Source organism: Gasterosteus aculeatus, chromosome 6, assembly GCF_964276395.1.
Source record: "Gasterosteus aculeatus chromosome 6, fGasAcu3.hap1.1, whole genome shotgun sequence".
NCBI lineage: Eukaryota > Metazoa > Chordata > Actinopteri > Perciformes > Gasterosteidae > Gasterosteus > Gasterosteus aculeatus.
Window position 1 is genome coordinate 11,350,434 of NC_135693.1, and position 16,892 is coordinate 11,367,325.

General features: G+C 45.3%; 3 protein-coding genes across 7 annotated transcripts in view; 2 read left to right on the forward strand and 1 right to left on the reverse strand.

Moving 5' to 3' along the window:
* The window catches only part of LOC120820195 (A-type potassium channel modulatory protein KCNIP2), a 56,341-nt gene extending 46,632 nt beyond the window's left edge, over nt 1–9,709 (forward strand). For 3 of the 4 annotated variants that reach the window (XM_040177693.2, XM_040177692.2, XM_078105002.1), the window contains exons 2-8: nt 5,793–5,917; nt 6,076–6,145; nt 6,521–6,591; nt 6,801–6,908; nt 6,990–7,094; nt 7,214–7,276; nt 7,640–9,709. In XM_040177693.2, the coding sequence (XP_040033627.1) occupies nt 5,793–5,917; nt 6,076–6,145; nt 6,521–6,591; nt 6,801–6,908; nt 6,990–7,094; nt 7,214–7,276; nt 7,640–7,687 (590 nt within the window). In that variant the 3' untranslated portion in view covers nt 7,688–9,709. Of the gene's footprint in view, nt 1–5,207; nt 5,311–5,792; nt 5,918–6,075; nt 6,146–6,520; nt 6,592–6,800; nt 6,909–6,989; nt 7,095–7,213; nt 7,277–7,639 lie in introns of all 4 variants that reach the window. The other variant, XM_078105001.1, reaches the window with a different exon arrangement.
* Nucleotides 9,710–9,725: 16 nt separating this feature from the next.
* cox15 (cytochrome c oxidase assembly factor COX15) lies at nt 9,726–14,246 on the reverse strand. Its single transcript, XM_040177685.2, has 9 exons — nt 13,804–14,246; nt 12,671–12,861; nt 12,457–12,579; nt 11,751–11,937; nt 11,437–11,604; nt 11,233–11,314; nt 10,830–10,984; nt 10,597–10,710; nt 9,726–10,512 (listed from the first exon to the last, which is right to left on the reverse strand). Exons 1-9 carry the CDS (start codon nt 13,876–13,878, stop codon nt 10,381–10,383), a joined length of 1,227 nt encoding a protein of 408 aa, XP_040033619.1. The 5' UTR covers nt 13,879–14,246; the 3' UTR covers nt 9,726–10,380.
* On the forward strand, nt 14,230–16,889 carry cutc (cutC copper transporter homolog (E. coli)). 2 transcript variants are annotated; one of them, XM_040177686.2, is made up of 8 exons: nt 14,230–14,549; nt 14,723–14,782; nt 14,883–15,092; nt 15,682–15,717; nt 15,854–15,987; nt 16,154–16,181; nt 16,259–16,364; nt 16,469–16,889. In XM_040177686.2, the coding sequence occupies exons 1-8, from the start codon at nt 14,483–14,485 to the stop codon at nt 16,578–16,580; spliced, it is 753 nt and encodes a 250-aa protein (XP_040033620.2). In that variant the 5' UTR covers nt 14,230–14,482; the 3' UTR covers nt 16,581–16,889. The 2 variants fall into 2 exon arrangements, with proteins under 2 accessions (XP_040033620.2, XP_040033621.2); XM_040177687.2 differs by lacking the exon at nt 16,154–16,181.
* Nucleotides 16,890–16,892: the final 3 nt, after the last annotated feature.

The window sequence follows — 16,892 nt, forward strand, 5'->3', positions numbered from 1 at the left end:
CGGGTGACAAGCCAGGCGGGAAGAGTGACCCCACTGCAGGACCTTTGAGCGCAGATTCGCTGGGACAAACAGAAGGTTATCGGGGCAGGCACTCGGTGCCGGTTGCGCTGTATGAGACTGTTTTACTTCCTCTTCCACCTCCCAGGCCACTGCCCCAACAACACATTCAGGGGGGAGAATGTTCTCCGGACTCTGAACGCAGCTCCTGGACTGGTACTGACGGGACAGGGCATCAGGTTTGGCATTCTTCGTGCCCGGCCGGTAAGTTAGAGTAAACTCGAAACGGTTAAAAAATAGAGCCCACCTTGCCTGTCTGGAGTTCAACCGCTTGGCAGAGCGAATGTACTCTAAGTTTTTGTGGTCAGTCCATACCATAAACGGCTGGTCAGCTCCCTCCAGCCAGTGTCTCCACTCCTCCAGTGCAAGCTTTACCGCCAATAACTCCCGATCCCCGATGTCATAGTTCCTCTCCGTGGCAGACAGTTTCCGGGAGAAGAAGGCGCATGGATGAACCTTCTGATCTGTAGACGACCGCTGCGAGAGAACTGCTCCTACACCGGTGTCCGACGCATCCACCTCCACCACAAACTGGCGAGCAGGGTCTGGGAAAACAAGGATAGGGGCAGAGGTAAAACGTGTTTTCAATTCCCCGAATGCCCTGGCCGCTACCGAGGTCCACTGAAAGGGCACTTGTGGGGAGGTTAGAGCGGTGAGAGGAGCAGCCACAGCACTGTAGTTCCGAATGAACCGCCGATAGAAATTGGCGAAGCCCAAAAAACGCTGCAGTTCTTTGCGGGTGGAGGGTTGGGGCCAGTCTGCCACCGCCCTGGTCTTCGCAGGGTCCATCTGAATATTGCCGGCTTTGATGACGAAGCCCAGAAAAGATACTTCCGAGGTGTGGAAACTGCATTTCTCTGCCTTAACGAAGAGGTGATTCTCAAGGAGTCTCTTGAGGACTTGCCGTACATGTATCACATGCTCCTGTGTAGACTTGGAAAAAATCAAAATATCGTCCAGATAGACAAAAACACAGACATTGAGCAGATCGCGGAGAACGTCGTTTACCAGCCCCTGGAAAACAGCTGGGGCATTAGTGAGGCCAAATGGCATGACCAAATATTCATAATGTCCACTGGGAGTGTTGAAGGCCGTCTTCCACTCATCCCCCTCTCTGATCCTGACCAAATGATAAGCGTTGCGTAGATCTAGTTTGGAAAATACGGTTGCCCCTTGTAGCAACTCAAAAGCAGATGAGATGAGTGGAAGTGGATACCTGTTTTTGATGGTGATGTTATTGAGTCCCCGGTAATCAATACAAGGTCGCAGGGATCCGTCCTTCTTGCTCACAAAAAAGAACCCCGCGCCGGCCGGGGATGACGACGGTCTAATGAGACCGGCAGCCAAGGAGTCGCTGATGTACTTCTCCATAGTCCTAGTCTCAGGGGCCGACAGAGAGAATAGTCGCCCTCTTGGGGGCGAGGTGCCCGGAAGGAGGTCTATAGCACAATCGTACGGGCGGTGAGGCGGTAGTGAGGTGGCCCGAGCCTTGTTGAACACCTCCTTTACATCGTGGTAATCCTCGGGTACGCCCGTGAGATCTGGGGACTCAGGAGACACGGAGCGGCTAATGGCAGACGCCGGCTTTAAACAAACCGCGTGACAGTGAGGACTCCACCCAAATATAGTCCCAGTAGCCCAGTCAATGTGCGGATTATGCCTCCTAAGCCATGGAAACCCCAAAATGACTGGTTGTTGAGGTGCATGAAGTACATGAAAGGTGAGTGCTTCACTGTGGTTACCTGACATCTCCAAGCGCAGCGGGGTGGTTTGATGAGTCACCCTGCAGAGTAGCCGACCGTCCAACGCCGTGGCCCGGATGGGTCTTTCCAAAGCGATTTGCTCAATCCCCATCTTGAAGGCCAGGTCTTGGTCGAGGAGATTGGCGTCTGCACCCGAGTCAATCAGAACCGGAACAGTGTAGCTCTTATCCTGGAAAAACAACTGGGCATGGATTTGGGGTCGAGAGGGCATTTCTAATCTAACTTCCCGGCTCACCAGCGCCCTCTGGTTGACTGGTGAGCCCTGTCTTTTACTGGACAAGCGTTCACATAATGACCGCTTTGACCGCAGTACATGCATTGGTTGGCCTGCAGGCGGCGGTGCCTTTCAGCCGGAGCGAGTCGAGCCCGTCCCAGCTGCATTGCCTCTGGCCCCGCGATAGACTCAGAAGGTCCACCCTCGGTTGGTGCCCGTCGCGGTTCCGGCCACTGGCGCGGCGGTGATCCTGAAGCTGCGCAAGCGACCCTCTCTCTTCTCCGCTCCCGCAGACGACCGTCGATCCGAATGGCGAGGGCGACCAGCTCGTCTAAACCAGCAGGGAGATCCCGAGCTGCCAATTCGTCCTTTACTCGGCTGGATAATCCGTGGTAGAAGGCATCGCGAAGCGAGGCTTGGTTCCAGTCACTCTCCGCTGCCATGGTGTGAAAGTCAATGGAATAGTCGGAAACGGATCGTATTCCCTGCTGCAGACCAAACAGTCCCCGGGCCGCCTCTCGTCCGGGAGTGGCATGGTCAAAAACCCTCTGCATCGCCTCGGAAAACGACGCGACGGAGGAACAGATAGAAGTCTGTTTAGCCCATTCGGCCGTTCCCCAATCCCTTGCTCTCCCTGTGAGCAAGGAAACAATGTACGCTACCCGGGACCTCTCGGTGGGAAACGCGGACGGCTGGAGCTCGAAGGCGAGCGAACACTGTACCAGGAACGGTCGACAGGAACCGGGAGCGCCGGAACAACGCTCGGGTGGAGGAAGACGTGCGTCGGACATTGGAGCGGAGGTGGGTGCTTGGGCAGCAGCGGGGGTGACGTCCGGAGTACGCGTCACCACGGCGAGGTTCCGCAGGTGGTCGCGGAGGGACTCCATGCTGCTCTCATGGCGGGCCGACATAGACTGCATGGCCTCAGCCATGAAGTGGAGCTGCTGCTCATGGCGCTGCAACATGTTGCTTGGATTCGGGGTTTCGGGCTCGGTACGTTCTTGGTCGGCTGGGTTCATGTTTGGCCAGATTGTACTGACACGGTTACTGATACCGGAGTACGGGAGAACCCAAATGCACGACTCGTACACGATGGACAAGACAGGAGGGTTTTAATCAAGGTTCAGGCAGGGTCAAAACCGGGAGATCCGTCAGGAGGCAAACAAGTCCAGAGGGGCAGGCAGGTAATCCGTAGACGAGGACAGGCAGGGTCAGAACCAGGAGGGCACACAGACAGGCAGACAAATCCAAAAACGGGGCAGGCAGGTAAATCGGGGTCGAGGAACAGACGAGGTCGGAATCGAGAAAAACAGGATGGCTTCGGGAAACGCTGGAAAACTTGGTAGAACACACAAGACAATCTGGCAGTGAGCAACAGAATGTGACTGACTTAAATAGTGAGTGACTGACGAGGGAAGGCACCACAGGTGAGGGTGAGGAGAACCAGGTGCAGGAAATCAGGTGACGAGGTGGGAGGATCTGAAATGACAGGAGAGTTAGTGAACATGCAGTGGAGATGAATAGACTATGATGTGAACACCCAGTGAAGATGAAAAATAAACTATGATGTGGACGTATGTGTGACAGGATCGGTTCTAATTTTAGCCCAATATTTGTAAAAAAACGGATCAGTTGTTAAGGTTGCATCTCTCATCATTCACAGGGCCTAGAGATAGCTGGAAGATTCAGTGTTGGATCTACAGTAGATTGTTTCACTATAATATGTGTGCTGCCTTCACTTTAGTTGACAGTTTCTCTGTGCTTTGTGATCCTCAGATCTCTTGAGTTTATGAGACGCAGAGCTTCTTCAAAAGTTACGGGATATTGCCAAAAAAAGTGTTGCCATCCAGCTAATAATAGAGCTGCTTTTCCAATTCCTTAAGAGCTGTGATGGGTTGTCAGTGAAGCCTGAGGGAATCTATTGAACGCTTGATTGCATAATCACTACAGGTCATGCCGGGTGAAATGTACATTTACATTTACATTTTTCATTCAGCGTATACGCTTTTATCCAAAGCGACTTTCGATAAGTGCATTCAAATAAGGGGGTACGGACCCGGAACAACAAGTCTTAATCCAGATGGCTTCTTTCCCCTGGCTGATGAGGAGTACACTCTAGTATTTCTTTATACTTTTCTTGCTACTTTGGTGTCATTGTCACCGCCACTCAAAAGACAATTTTAACTCCAAAGGCCTGAAAACAAAGTGATCACATGTTACTTCAATGGTGTAATGAGCGCAGTAACCTACTTGTTTACAGCAAAGGACAGTTTCCCACCGGTGTTCTGTTGGTACAAACAACTTCCATATCAACCAATGTGTATGCATAGAAATATCAGGGAAATAGAGAAAAGGTCAGTTAGGAGATGAAATCCCCCAGGTTGGTTGTAATCATTTAGTGCCCATCGGGCACTGTGATCTTCCTGTTCTGGCTGCACGTGCTGCCGAGCCGCGGTGTGAGTCCCTGAGGACGACGTGGTGACACCTCACAGGGCCTAGACACTCTGTACTGGTTCTATTGTTTGTCACCCCACCGTGGTCTTCATCCCTCATACTGCTTGGGTCCTGCTGAAAGAGTTGAGGGGACTGTTACCATGGAAACTAAGCGAGAGTAAGAACAAGGGTTCTTGTGTGTGAATGTGTTTTACTTCCCCGATGAGATTTTCATTACCACTCTGTGAAACATGTCGAGACAGGCATCTTGAAGTGTGATTTGAGATGAGCCGGTGTGGTGGTAGACTGATGGCCAGAGGTTAGTTTTTGCAGCACAACTGTCTGTGAAATTGTATTCTAAAGTGAACTTATGCCCTCCAGTGGATTGTGATTTGGAGTTTTAATTGTGTTTTAGATTGATGCTCAACTGTTTGTTTTTTTATACAGTTGCCCGTCTGATGGAGGAAACTGTGTGTCTCTAGTCACACTGTGATGCTGTTGTGTAATATCCACCATTGTAAGCGGTATTCATGGTCTCCCATAGCTGAGTCGCCGAACTCCAATTTGTCTAAACGGCATGAGTCCGTCTGTGGTTGCATCTGTCCGTTGCATGGAGTGTGTTAACGGTTATTCCAGGCATGTGCGTGTGTGAAAGCAGAAATCAATTTGCAGACCTGGCGCGCGCGTGTGTGTGTGTGTGTGTGTGTTTAACCTTTTTGTGCTATGGTTGGTGATTACAGGTAATACTTCCACCAGCCAAACCAAAAAAACCATAAAGCAGCGTTTCCTCAAGCTGCTGCCATGCTGCACGCCCGAGGCTCCCCCCTCGATCAGTGAACGCAAGTGCTCCTTCACTCTCTACACATTCCTTCTTCCTCCCAACAACTCTGAGCTCTGGATTTTGGATGCAGTTGTTTTACACCAAAGTCGGCAATACATTTGGTGTAGACAACACACAGGAACACACTCAACGTCTGCCTGTGTGTGTGTGTGTGTGTGTGTGTGTGTGTGTAGAGAGGTATTTCTGGGAGAAACCGCTTGAATGATGAATATTTGTTAATGGACGGACCTCCAAAGCTTCTTTACTATTTTCATCATGTTAAACCTCCTCTCCCCAGTGTACCTAATCTTTTCAGACAAGAAATGCGAAATGATGATATGGTTTTGAACAAGGACTTTAGTTTATATGCACTTGCACTGTAGGATGAGCTCAATATCAGCGCAGTGACTTCATTAGCGTGTGTGGGCCTCGTCACAGCTTCCCGGGAGGTCGGTGCGGTGCTGATAAACGCCCATTTTTATTAGTGTGTCTTTCCCTCACACAGACAGCGTGGAAGATGACTTTGAGTTATCCACCGTGTGTCATCGCCCGGAAAGCATGGACAAGCTGGAGGAGCAGACTAAGTTCACCAAGAAGGAGCTGCAGGTCCTCTACAGGGGCTTCAAAAATGTAGGTCGGGCTGCAGAGGAGAGGGACGAGGCAGACTGCAGCACAAAAGAGCAAACAAAAGACGTCTGGTTCTAGATATGCTATTTTTGGAGTCCAATTGTATACTTTAGTTTAGGTGGGAACTAATGGGTTCTTCTATTTTCCCATTTGTGTCCTAGGAGTGCCCCTGTGGTGTGGTGAATGAGGAGAATTTTAAGACCATTTACTCCCAATTCTTTCCACAGGGAGGTGAGTTTTCAAATTGTACTGCTGAACTGGAAAAAAGCCCCAACTGTGTCAGGGATGCTTTAATTACACCATTCTTTCTGTCTTCAGAATGTTTTCAGATAACAGCATTTATTATGTAGACGTACACATGGAACTTTTTGTCATTGTGATAAAATGAGCACAATGAGCTCATTATAAATGTTCTGTGCTGAACCACAGTGCATGATATTTTCATAACACTTAGGTTGATGAAATGTTAACCACTGGCCTCATGTTGAATCTGAAAGTATTCTTCTAATATTCGCTATATTTAGCTGGCTACTAATCCGAGCCGCTCAAAGACTTTGCTTCATGTTTCGAGGGCACTCGGGTTACTGTAAGTCTTTACCTTTGCAGATTCAAGTATGTATGCACATTTCCTGTTTGAAGCCTTCGACACTAACAAGAACGGCTCAGTTAGCTTCGAGGTGAGCACCATTCTTATATCAGCATTTTAGAAATAAGAGAAAATGTGTGCTCCAGTTAAATCTGCCACCATGACTTTATCCACAAACTGTATGTACTCGGGCAAAAATGCCAACAGAGAATCACTTTGATGAAGATTTGACTGCATTTACTGTGTTCAGGTTTAATGCCAAAACAATAACAATAGTTACTGGTTCCCCTTCTATCTAAGGACTTTGTATTTGGCTTGTCTATCATCTTGAGAGGGACCATTAATGACAGATTGAACTGGGCATTCAACCTCTATGACCTGAACAAAGATGGCTGTATCACCAAAGAGGTAACACACACACACACACAGATGTTACACTGTTCTCTGAATGACTACAACCTAAGTAGTATTTTGTTCTTCACCTTCCAGGAGATGTTTGACATCATGAAGTCCATCTATGACATGATGGGGAAGTACACATACCCCACTATGCAGGATGATATTCCGAGGGAACACGTGGAGAGCTTCTTCCAGGTCAACAATCTTCAGTTTATATTAAAGCCTCAATTATGATTGTGATCAGATAGAAAAAGTATTGTTAGAAGTTATGTACAAAAGTCATTTCAGTAATTTGACTGCTGCATTTTTTTCAGAAAATGGACCGGAATAAAGACGGGGTTGTCACTATAGAAGAGTTCATTGAGTCGTGCAAAAAGGTGGGGCGGAAATGAAGTTAATTAGCGATTTGCTTATTTGCATTCTTGCATAGAATTAGATGAGAAGATTGACACCAATTCCTTGTCTTTGCATTAAGTAAGCAGCCACGAGCAGATGAACTAGCTCATTATAAGATAACAATAATAAGACTGGATAAGGATTTTTGGTCCCTGGCACCAAATAACTTTTGTAAATTCACAATTTTACTTGCATTTTGTTAAAACAAAAAAGAAATAAAATGTTCATAAAGTGAGCTAGGTAGATTGCCTATTATAACTTTTAATTCTCACTTTCCCAAATGTTGAATCCTTGGGATAAAACATGGGAAGAAAATGACACCCAAACCCCTCATCTCTGCCTAGGATGAGAACATCATGCAGTCCATGCAGCTGTTTGACAACGTCATCTAGGCACCTGGAACGGGAACTTCTTGTGTAAAAGAACACTGGAGGGGTGTGTGTGTGTGTGTGTGTGTGTGTGTGTGTGTGTGTGTGTGTGTGTGTGTGTGTGTGTGTGTGTGTGTGTGTGTGTGTGTGTGTGTGTGTGTGTGTGTGTGTGTGTGTGTGTGTGTGTGTGTGTGTGTGTGTGTGTGTGTGTGTGTGTGTGTGTCGAGAGCTGTGAGCCTTCAGGGTACCAGGAGCCCCAATGACATTTCTCCAAGCGACAAAAGAGTTCCCCCGAGCCCTGTCCTCATCATGCAGAACCTCATTTTCACCCAAAAGGCACAGACGGCCTCACGTGAACGGTCACATGCAAGCTCACCCACCGGTTTGATTTGACTAACTTTTATTTATTGCCATTATGGATGGAGGAACTATCCCAGCTCGTAATAGCTGAACTCAGAGGAAGCAAGTTGCCTCCAAACCTTCTAACTCATTGTTTCCAGCGGTGGCAGACATCTGGATTGGTGAATCTGATCCTGACTCTTGAGAATGTGGGTAACACCCCCCCCTCCCCCCACCAGGGGACTGCTGGTGGTCATTAAAGTAGATATTTACCACCCTCTTGTGGAGCGAGAAAGACACTCAAAGAAGCTGACTAATTGAGGTGATTTTTACAGATGGATGCTCAACCGTGTTGTTTTCCATCCGGAACAGATTACAATATCGCATGATGATGTCACTAATATCCAATTATGTATTTACAGAGATACTCCAACATATGTTTGCCTGTCCGCTGTTCCTAGTCATTCACAGGTGCCTCACCCTTTGTGTACGTGTGTGCATGTGTAACAAGAGTTGTTATCCAACTTACTTGTGTAAGAGTCTGATAGTACAACACCAACCTCCATTCATGGGATTTTGGTAGAATAATTCCGAGCCTTCTAAACGATTACCGTCTTAGCTGTAGGGGTCTACTGACTGTTGTACATTTTCGAGTGATCTTCAGCATTAAAAAGACGGGACTGCGATAGTGGTTGAGGAGCCGTTTTTGCCCATTTGTGCTTCTTTCAACACAGGACAGGCATAACACAGTCGTACTAGTCTATCGATGTACATTCAAGGGAAATGTGTTAGATTTCAGATTGTATTCGTGAACTTCTTGTAATTGGAGCGGTCCTGTGGCTGTAGCAGGTTCTACCACTTAAGAAAATTTAAAAAATGAAAACCCTGGTCCCATTTAATTAGGATCATTCAATTTAAAGAGGCGTGTGTGTGTGTGTGTGTGCGTGCGCACGGTTTGTGAGAAAGACATGGTTTAATTGAGTTTTTTATGCCCCCCCATGCAGTGTTCTCCCTCTCTGTAACACCAAAGAGAACTTAAAAATAAAGAGGTACATAAAGCCACTCCGAGTTAAGATATTTGACCCAACTGTGGGTAAGAGGGGGAGATGCTGTGTAGGATGTCGGGCAAGGGGCAATCAGAGATATGAGGATATCCTTTAGCACAGTGACGATGGGGTTCACCTACACATTGACCAAACTGAAGTGTAGTTTTATGTTGCAAACCCCGACCTTTGAAGAATTTGTTAATTGAAATGAAGTTATCCTGCGGTCAGAGTAAATTTGTCCTTATTAAATAAACATAGCATTTTTTCTAACTACAATGGTGCAAGTAAAATTGTTTAAATGCAGACAGGCTGACAATGGCAATAATGTTCTCTACCACCTAACAGCAGCCCTCGACTCATTCCACCTCTAAATCGTCTCAGCACAGTACAGGGTGCGTTAAAGCCCTGATCAAAATATGCACTTCTAATCTGGACATTTTCTGTTCTGTTTTTTTTCCCCCTGGGTAAAAAGTGGTTTGGCTCTGATTGTTCCTTGCCAATAGTTTTTTTTAATCTTCTATTCCTGATCACAAGTAAACCTGTCTAAACCCGCATGTACTGTGTGTTGAACTCCTACTAACTTGTTGTACTGACTGTCTAGTTAGCTAAATAAAGTGTATATTTTGTACAGAGACAATAAAATTCAGTTACTATGCAAAAATGGACTGAAATTTGAATTGTGAAATGGTATATAATTTTATTAAAGGACAGCGCCTTTAGCAGTACAATTCCACACAGAAAATTAAAATAGTTATACCTCAGATCCGCGAAAAATGGTTTATAACTTAAATATACATTATTTTACACTTAATCCCAACAGCCGCATCGGATTCAACTAACAGCCTGTGGATGGCCAAACACAAGGCTAAGTTAAGATATTTTGGCTAGCTGTAAACCAAATTTATAACCCGTACATTTACACTCAAATCCTGTGGCAGTTTTATCAAAGCGGGATTGAAACTTTAAATGCGCCTCTTTTCCGTGTGTGTTTGATTCCTTGCTAAACAAAACACATCCCATTAGCGTGTCGTCTTCTGATGATAACATGCTTCAGACAGTCCTTCACTGACAGCTTCAGCTTCTTGTAATTATCAGCACTGCTTTAATAACAGTCCTGAGATAATTCAATGTCACCACATGAGGACTAAATTGCAGCACTACAGGAGAGATGCTTCAACGTAATTCTGCAGTCAAATGTTAAAACATTTCTACATTTTTAATGCCCTGTTTTTTTCAGTTTTCTGAGGACCTTAATCACAAAGCGACGGCTGGCTATTAGAGGCTTGAGGTGTGGCTGGAAGGGATTGGCTTCGTCTATAAACCAGTAGGCATTTACTTGGGCATCTTGCGGAGCTCTGCCAGAACCCAAATGGCCAGTGAGAGAAGAGCTACGGATCCAGACTGGTGAACTGCTGCCAGTGGAGTGGGCACATACAGTAACAAGGTGCTGATACCGAGGGCAACCTGAGGAGCACAAACGCAGGGAGCTCAGTTACACTGAGGAGTAATGGGCCGAGTTTACGTGTTCCTGGCATGACGGCAGCCTACCTGTCCATAGGCCATGGCCGTGAGGAGGCTGATGGCGACCTTCGCCCTCCTGGGCAGCAGCATCCTCCGCGAGAACAGATACAGGCCTGTAATTGCAGTCATAGTAGAAATTGCCTGGAAAAAAGTAAATGCAGCAAATCATCAACAACCTCATTCTGCCCCTCAAACTACTGAGTGGAAAAGGTTAGAAATTTACCAAGAAGATATTTTTATTTTTAGAAGAATAAACACACCAGAATTCTGTGGTCGAACTGCACAGTCGTGGGATTTTCAAAGACATTCTTGAGGGCTGGGGAGAAAGCCAGCAGATCGTCCGGGATCCACCGCTCTCCCATTTTAGGGAAGGAGTTGTACACCAGACCAGCATCCAAACCAGCAACAAAAGCACCTATTTAAAAGCAGTTTTTTATGTTTCAAAATATATACATAGGTACATAAAAAGACTACATTTATTTATATTACAATAACCGTCTGCAACATTATATTAGATAATACAAGATCTTTTCATTTCAGAGTATATTCTTCAACTAGTTAAGCATCAACTTGCATCCTCAAGTAGTCTTGAAACTGAAAGCACTTCTATTACTATATATTTTATGGTGTTATTTTATGACGTGGCATTGACAAGAACAGCACCTGAAAGAGCAGTGAGGAAGACGAGTCCGCCGGTACCCTTAGCAAACCTCCGGAGCTGCGTGATGTGTTTGGTTTCTGCAAGCTGTGAAAGAGGTGCCGTCAGGAAAAATAAAAACTTGACAAACTGGGTGATATTTGCTCAAGCAGGTCGAGGTTAAGTGCGTATTGTTGACCGATTTCATCCAAAGGTGCCTGCCTCAGTACCTTGTGTGCAGGCAGCAGCATCGTGAGTCCTGTCCAGAGACTGGCGCAGTAAAGCAACAGGGCGGAGCCAAGGTGAGCACTCAGACGGTACTGGCTGACCCGCGGGATGTCATGTGACTCCGGCTTATCCTCCAGACCGCTTTTTACCATGTACCACCCCAAAAGGCCCTAAGATGTCCCACACACACACAAAATTATATTTTTATGTTGTTTTAATACGCATACAAGTCGACTGACGGCTAAAGTGAGTGAGGTACAGAAAGGAGGAACTTCCTACAATCCTCTTCCATTCAAGCAGCTGCATTGATTCTTACCTGGAAGAAAACAAACCCGCAAAGCCCAAGAACTTTTCCCTTCATGGAGCGAGTGAAGTATCCTTTCCTCCAGAAATAAACGGTGGGGAGGACGTACGCAAGTCCAACCAGCCTTCCCCACATACGATGACCCCACTCCATGTAGAAGATGAACTTAAACTCTGGCAAAGTCATGTCATGGTTCATTCTGGGAAAAAAACAATGAGAACAGATAACTTAAAGGAGCCATATTATGTCCTTTTACCACAAGTGGATATGGTTCTATGTGGTTTGAATGAAATCGCTAAAACCTACTTTGGTCCAAATACCACAAGGATCATTATTAACGGCATCCTCTTCAGCCAAGTTTGAGAATTTAGGATCCCTTTTTAACTTCAAAACTAAGGATCCAATCAATACTTTTGTTTACAACATGTCAGAGTTTCTTTCAACTAATTATTTGGGAAAGCTGTGCGCTTACTAAATGAAAATATAGGCCTGTTTTTGTTCAGTGTTCAGAACCACTGCTGGTGACATTTCAAAACTTTGCAGACTAAAATGTAGTTTTGAAGCGTTTTGACGTGTCTTGTAATATGTGAATAAAAAATATGTTGATTTTTGAATCAAGACACATCAAGCAATTTCTAAATATTTTGTGATATGTGGCCTTTAAACGGTCCTGATAAAAGTGTCTTGACGAGGCAAACAGAAATGGTCGGGACCTTACATTTTGAATTCAGGGAACTGTTGGTACTTGGAAAACTCGGCCTCCCACTCTGCTTTTGTCTGAGGTGGCCTCATCTCTCTCACCAGATGCCAGTCCACCATCGACAGCCCAGATTCTGTTAGCCTGATTAAAACAAAAGCAAGTACATATCAACAGCACTTCAATGCAAAGAAAGACCATTTAACAAACACGCTTCACTTTCCAATCCCTTTACCTTGTGACACCACCCAGGACAACGGCCCCAACCACCAGCCCGCTGCAGCCCAGTAACCAGCGGCCTAGTGTGCGGTTTGTGGATGCGTTTGGGACGGCGGCCGGCGAGGAGGAGGAGGCCCCCGCCTCTACTGTGATGGTGCTCTGCCCTCTCTTCACGAGCCATTGTCGTAGCTGTGGACCCCGATGATGCTATGAATGGGGGAAAAAATAAATATGTCTTGTTACTACACTGGAGAAGTACTAATTCCAAAAGATTCAATTATCTTAAGCAAAGGTGAGCTTGTTTGGTTTAAGTGGTTTCCCCAGTTCCCATCAGTGTTATGAAACATGGCCAACAAGTCTGAGATGAGCTAAAACGTGATGTCTTCTTTGAAGAATGGACACCCTTAAAGGGGCCTTTTGATTCCCGGGACATTGCATGAGATACTGAATACATAAAGAGCTTGATGTTGGGGTCGTCGTGGCGCAGGGGTTAGAGAAGGTGTGCTGGGAAGCACAAAGTTGGTGGTTCGATTCCAGGCTGCCCCATGTTCCATGTCGAAGTGTCCCTGAGCAAGACACCTAACCCCTAATTGCTCCCCAGGCAAAAATGTGAAAAAAGCCATGGGTTTAAAGTGTAATGTAAGTTGCTTTGGAACTACCAAAGATACAACTATTACTTTTGAAAAGCTGCTAAATGACTTGTAATGTAATGTATGAAGGGACACAATCCCGTTACCTCACTCACTTAGATAACCAGTAGAAATTCCGAATCATACGTTTTAGATGTAGAAAAAGGCATAATATGGATTTATTACCAAGCTCTGACGTACATGTAGCAGTTCACTTAAACGTTACGTCGGAGTTTGAATGAGGGACATTCACGAACATTTGCCGGTGAAGTTAAAACCAATAACATTAACGTAAGCAATCGTTATCAAATGGCCGGGTAACTTCCAATGTCAGAGCTAACTTAGCGCTACAAAAAACTATGAAAACAACCCAAACGTGAGCCGGGTGTTAGCTTGTCAAATATGTCTGACATATCGTGTCATAACATTGCGTGCAGTGCGGTGTCTGACCTCTTCCAGTCGATCCTCTAGCTAACGTTAGTAAGGCAATGTTAGCATGTAGCGTTAGCTTTATACTCACGCCGCTCTGTTGAAAGCTTTTTCCAGCACTTCTGCAACTGCAAAAGATGCTGGTCCGTAATGATGAAAGTAACATGTCGTAAGCTCTGTCGGTCAGCAGGCAGTGGACTGGTGCTGCATTGGAAGCTGAAGCCGAGGGAAAAGCTGTTACGTTAGGCGGAGCTGGATGTTATGGGTGGTTACGTTACAAAAGTATGTTTCCTAACCGACGGTTCAACTCTGACCTGCTGACGTCACAACGAAAGCTGAAGAAGAATAAAAGCATGATTTTATTTTTTGTATTTATTGAACGAGAAACACAATACCCAACAAACATGAACAAGAATATGTTCCACTACATATTTTCTAAACGTTAATATCGACGGACGGGAGTTTTGTGTCTTAGCGTATCCCCCATGAGCGGTTAGCTTCCTCCTTCTAATCCCACAGTGCAGTATCAGCAGTGTAGCACCGTTCTCCCGCTACACCCTGTGGTAGAAATGAAACTCACCGGAAAACGCTGAACCGTTGTTGTTGGCCAAAGTCCGTCGCCCAAACAACATCGATAGGAAGCGGAATTTGACTGATAACGTTAGTTGTTTTCGGTGTCTTTTATTTTCCTTTAGCTCAGGGGTCGTGTACTTTTTAGCCTGTTTTAGCAAATACAAAAACGATTAATCTTTGTCTGTCGCACTGTGAGGATGGGAGGTTTTTTGATGGAGGCGTGTGTGGACTCCGTGGAGTCTGCTGTAAATGCTGAACGAGGAGGTCGGTAACGTGTAGTGAGCATTGTCTAATCACCACTTTACTTGCTGAAGATCCAATACATGCATTTGTGTGTGGAATAGTTGCAGTCAAAAATAAAATGTATCTTGTATCAAATGGGCATTCGTCTTTTTTTAAGTCCTCAGGTGCGGTATGATCATGGTTTATCTTTTCAGGTGCAGGTCGACTTGAACTGTGTTCTAGTCTGCTGGAGGGTGGACTCACTCCAAGTCAGGGTCAGTTCAGTTCATTTCTCAACATACTCTAAACTCTTGGGTATATGCTGGGACCAGACGTGCACGGACAACCACCCAAAGCTTCATTCATTTGTCACAGGTCTGCTGCATGTAGTGAAGCAGTGTGTCAAAATCCCAGTCTACGTGATGGTGCGGCCTCGTGGGGGGGACTTCCTGTACTCCGACCAGGAAGTGGAGGTGATGAAGAAGGACATAGAGCTGATGAAGACGCACGGGGCGGACGGGCTCGTCCTGGGCGCCCTGACTGAGGACGGGCGGGTTGACGCCGAGCGCTGTATGGAGTTTCTGGGTATGCCCTGTACTCCTCCTCGTCTTGGACGAGGCGCTAAACTAACAAAAAAACAAAACAAGATTCTCACTTAATGCATGAAGTACAGTTCCCCCAAAGAAGCTAAGTGGGTGACTTCACATACTTTTTCAGGGTGACCACAATTCTGCGAAGCTAAACTTCTTTTATTACCTTAAGTGTCGCTGAGGCTTTTGACCTCTGCAGTTTCCATGAAAAACAACAACAAAATACAATTTATTTTATGTAGTAGATGCCATCATCCTGGTGTGTCTAATAATTTGTCACTAGGTTTGCTTGACTTATGTTGACAGTGAAACTTTTTCAAGAGAAACAAAATGCAAGTCAGAAAGATAAATATACTGTGGAAATAATCCATAACAAAAATCATTTCAATGGCAATGCCTCACAAAACACAATATGGAATACCTTAAAGGATTTAGTCTCATAGAGAATTTGAATGAACATAGTTGGTGTGTAGGCTCAGAAAAGAGGTAAAGCCTTCAGAATGTTTTTATACTGCAACTGATTTGCTCGTTTGAGGTTTTGTATGATTCATGTATTTTTGTTATTGTCATTTTTTGCTTACCAGCTGCTGCTCAACATTTGCCTATCACCTTCCACCGAGGTAACACTCCCAAACAGTCAAATGCAGATTTAAAGCTTCAGTAGAAAAGCAATACTAACGCCCTTTTGAGTGATTTATCAGTGGCTCCAAAGACTTATGAGCTGATGTTTTTGAACTGTTATTGATTCTTCTGCAGCTTTCGACATGGTGCATGACCCAGTGGCCGCCCTGGAGACTCTGGTGTCATTGGGGTTCCAGCGTCTTCTGACAAGTGGCTGTGAGAACTCTGCTTTGGAGGGACTTCCTCTTATTAAGCAGCTCATTGATCAGGTGTGTATAAATGATATGTACCTATTTCCATTCAAGCATTTGAAAATGGGGTTATTTAAAATAGGGCTATTTGTCTGTGCTGCTTTGTCTTAGGCTGACAAACTTGTATCTCTTTCTTTATGCCATTCTTCTGTCCCACTTTCCGCCTTTTCTTTCCACTCAACAGGCGAAAGGGAGGATTGCCATCATGCCAGGTCAGTACCTTTCACATTTTCCCTGTAAATGACGTTTCTGTTTTTTGTTGTTTGTTGTTATTGTTTTTTTTAAACAGGAGGAGGAATCACTGAAAGGAACTTGCAGAGGATTTTGGAAGGTACGGGGGCTCAAGAGTTTCACTGCTCAGCCCGTTCCAGCAGGGATTCCGTCATGAAGTTCAGGTAGGAATGATTGTTCCTTTAATACATTGAAAGGTTTCCTGAACTATAAGGACTACAACTTAAAGACAAACCTTTTTGTTGTCTCTGTATGTTTCTATGTGCAGGAACACATGTGTGACAATGGGAGCTTCTTTCTCAGCACCAGAGTACGGTCTGAAGGTGGCAGATGTGAGCAAGGTCCGCACTCTCAACGCGATAGCCAGAAATACCATGTGAATCGGTGATGTGCAATCATGACAAATAACAAAACAGATACCTCAAAAGTGATCATTTCTGCTATGTCATTGTTTACTTTTATCACAGTACAGAATAAGTAGACATTTTTAAAACCCTTTTCTACTTTATATTTAAATCTCTGATCAAACAGTCCTAATAAAGTTAAAGCTCAGGGAAAGCCTCCCAGCCTTCTGGGACATGCAGTCACAGTATCACGCAGTGCGGAATGATGAATAATTTACATCTGTTATTGTTCACCTGTATTTTGACTCAGAAAAAGTGTAATAAAATACACAATCCATTTCAAAATGT

Excerpts from the sequence above, each read along its gene's own strand:
- cutc (XM_040177686.2), top strand. The coding sequence starts at position 14,483 with ATGGGAGGTTTTTTGATGGAGGCGTGTGTGGACTCCGTGGAGTCTGCT. Across the intron at positions 14,783-14,882 it reads TGGACTCACTCCAAGTCAGG|GTCTGCTGCATGTAGTGAAG; the intron begins GTCAGTTCAGTT and ends CATTTGTCACAG. Across the intron at positions 16,365-16,468 it reads GATTCCGTCATGAAGTTCAG|GAACACATGTGTGACAATGG; the intron begins GTAGGAATGATT and ends TTCTATGTGCAG.
- cox15 (XM_040177685.2), bottom strand. The coding sequence starts at position 13,878 with ATGTTACTTTCATCATTACGGACCAGCATCTTTTGCAGTTGCAGAAGT. Across the intron at positions 11,315-11,436 it reads TGCTGCTGCCTGCACACAAG|CTTGCAGAAACCAAACACAT; the intron begins GTACTGAGGCAG and ends CCTCTTTCACAG. Across the intron at positions 10,513-10,596 it reads CGGCCATGGCCTATGGACAG|GTTGCCCTCGGTATCAGCAC; the intron begins GTAGGCTGCCGT and ends TGTGCTCCTCAG.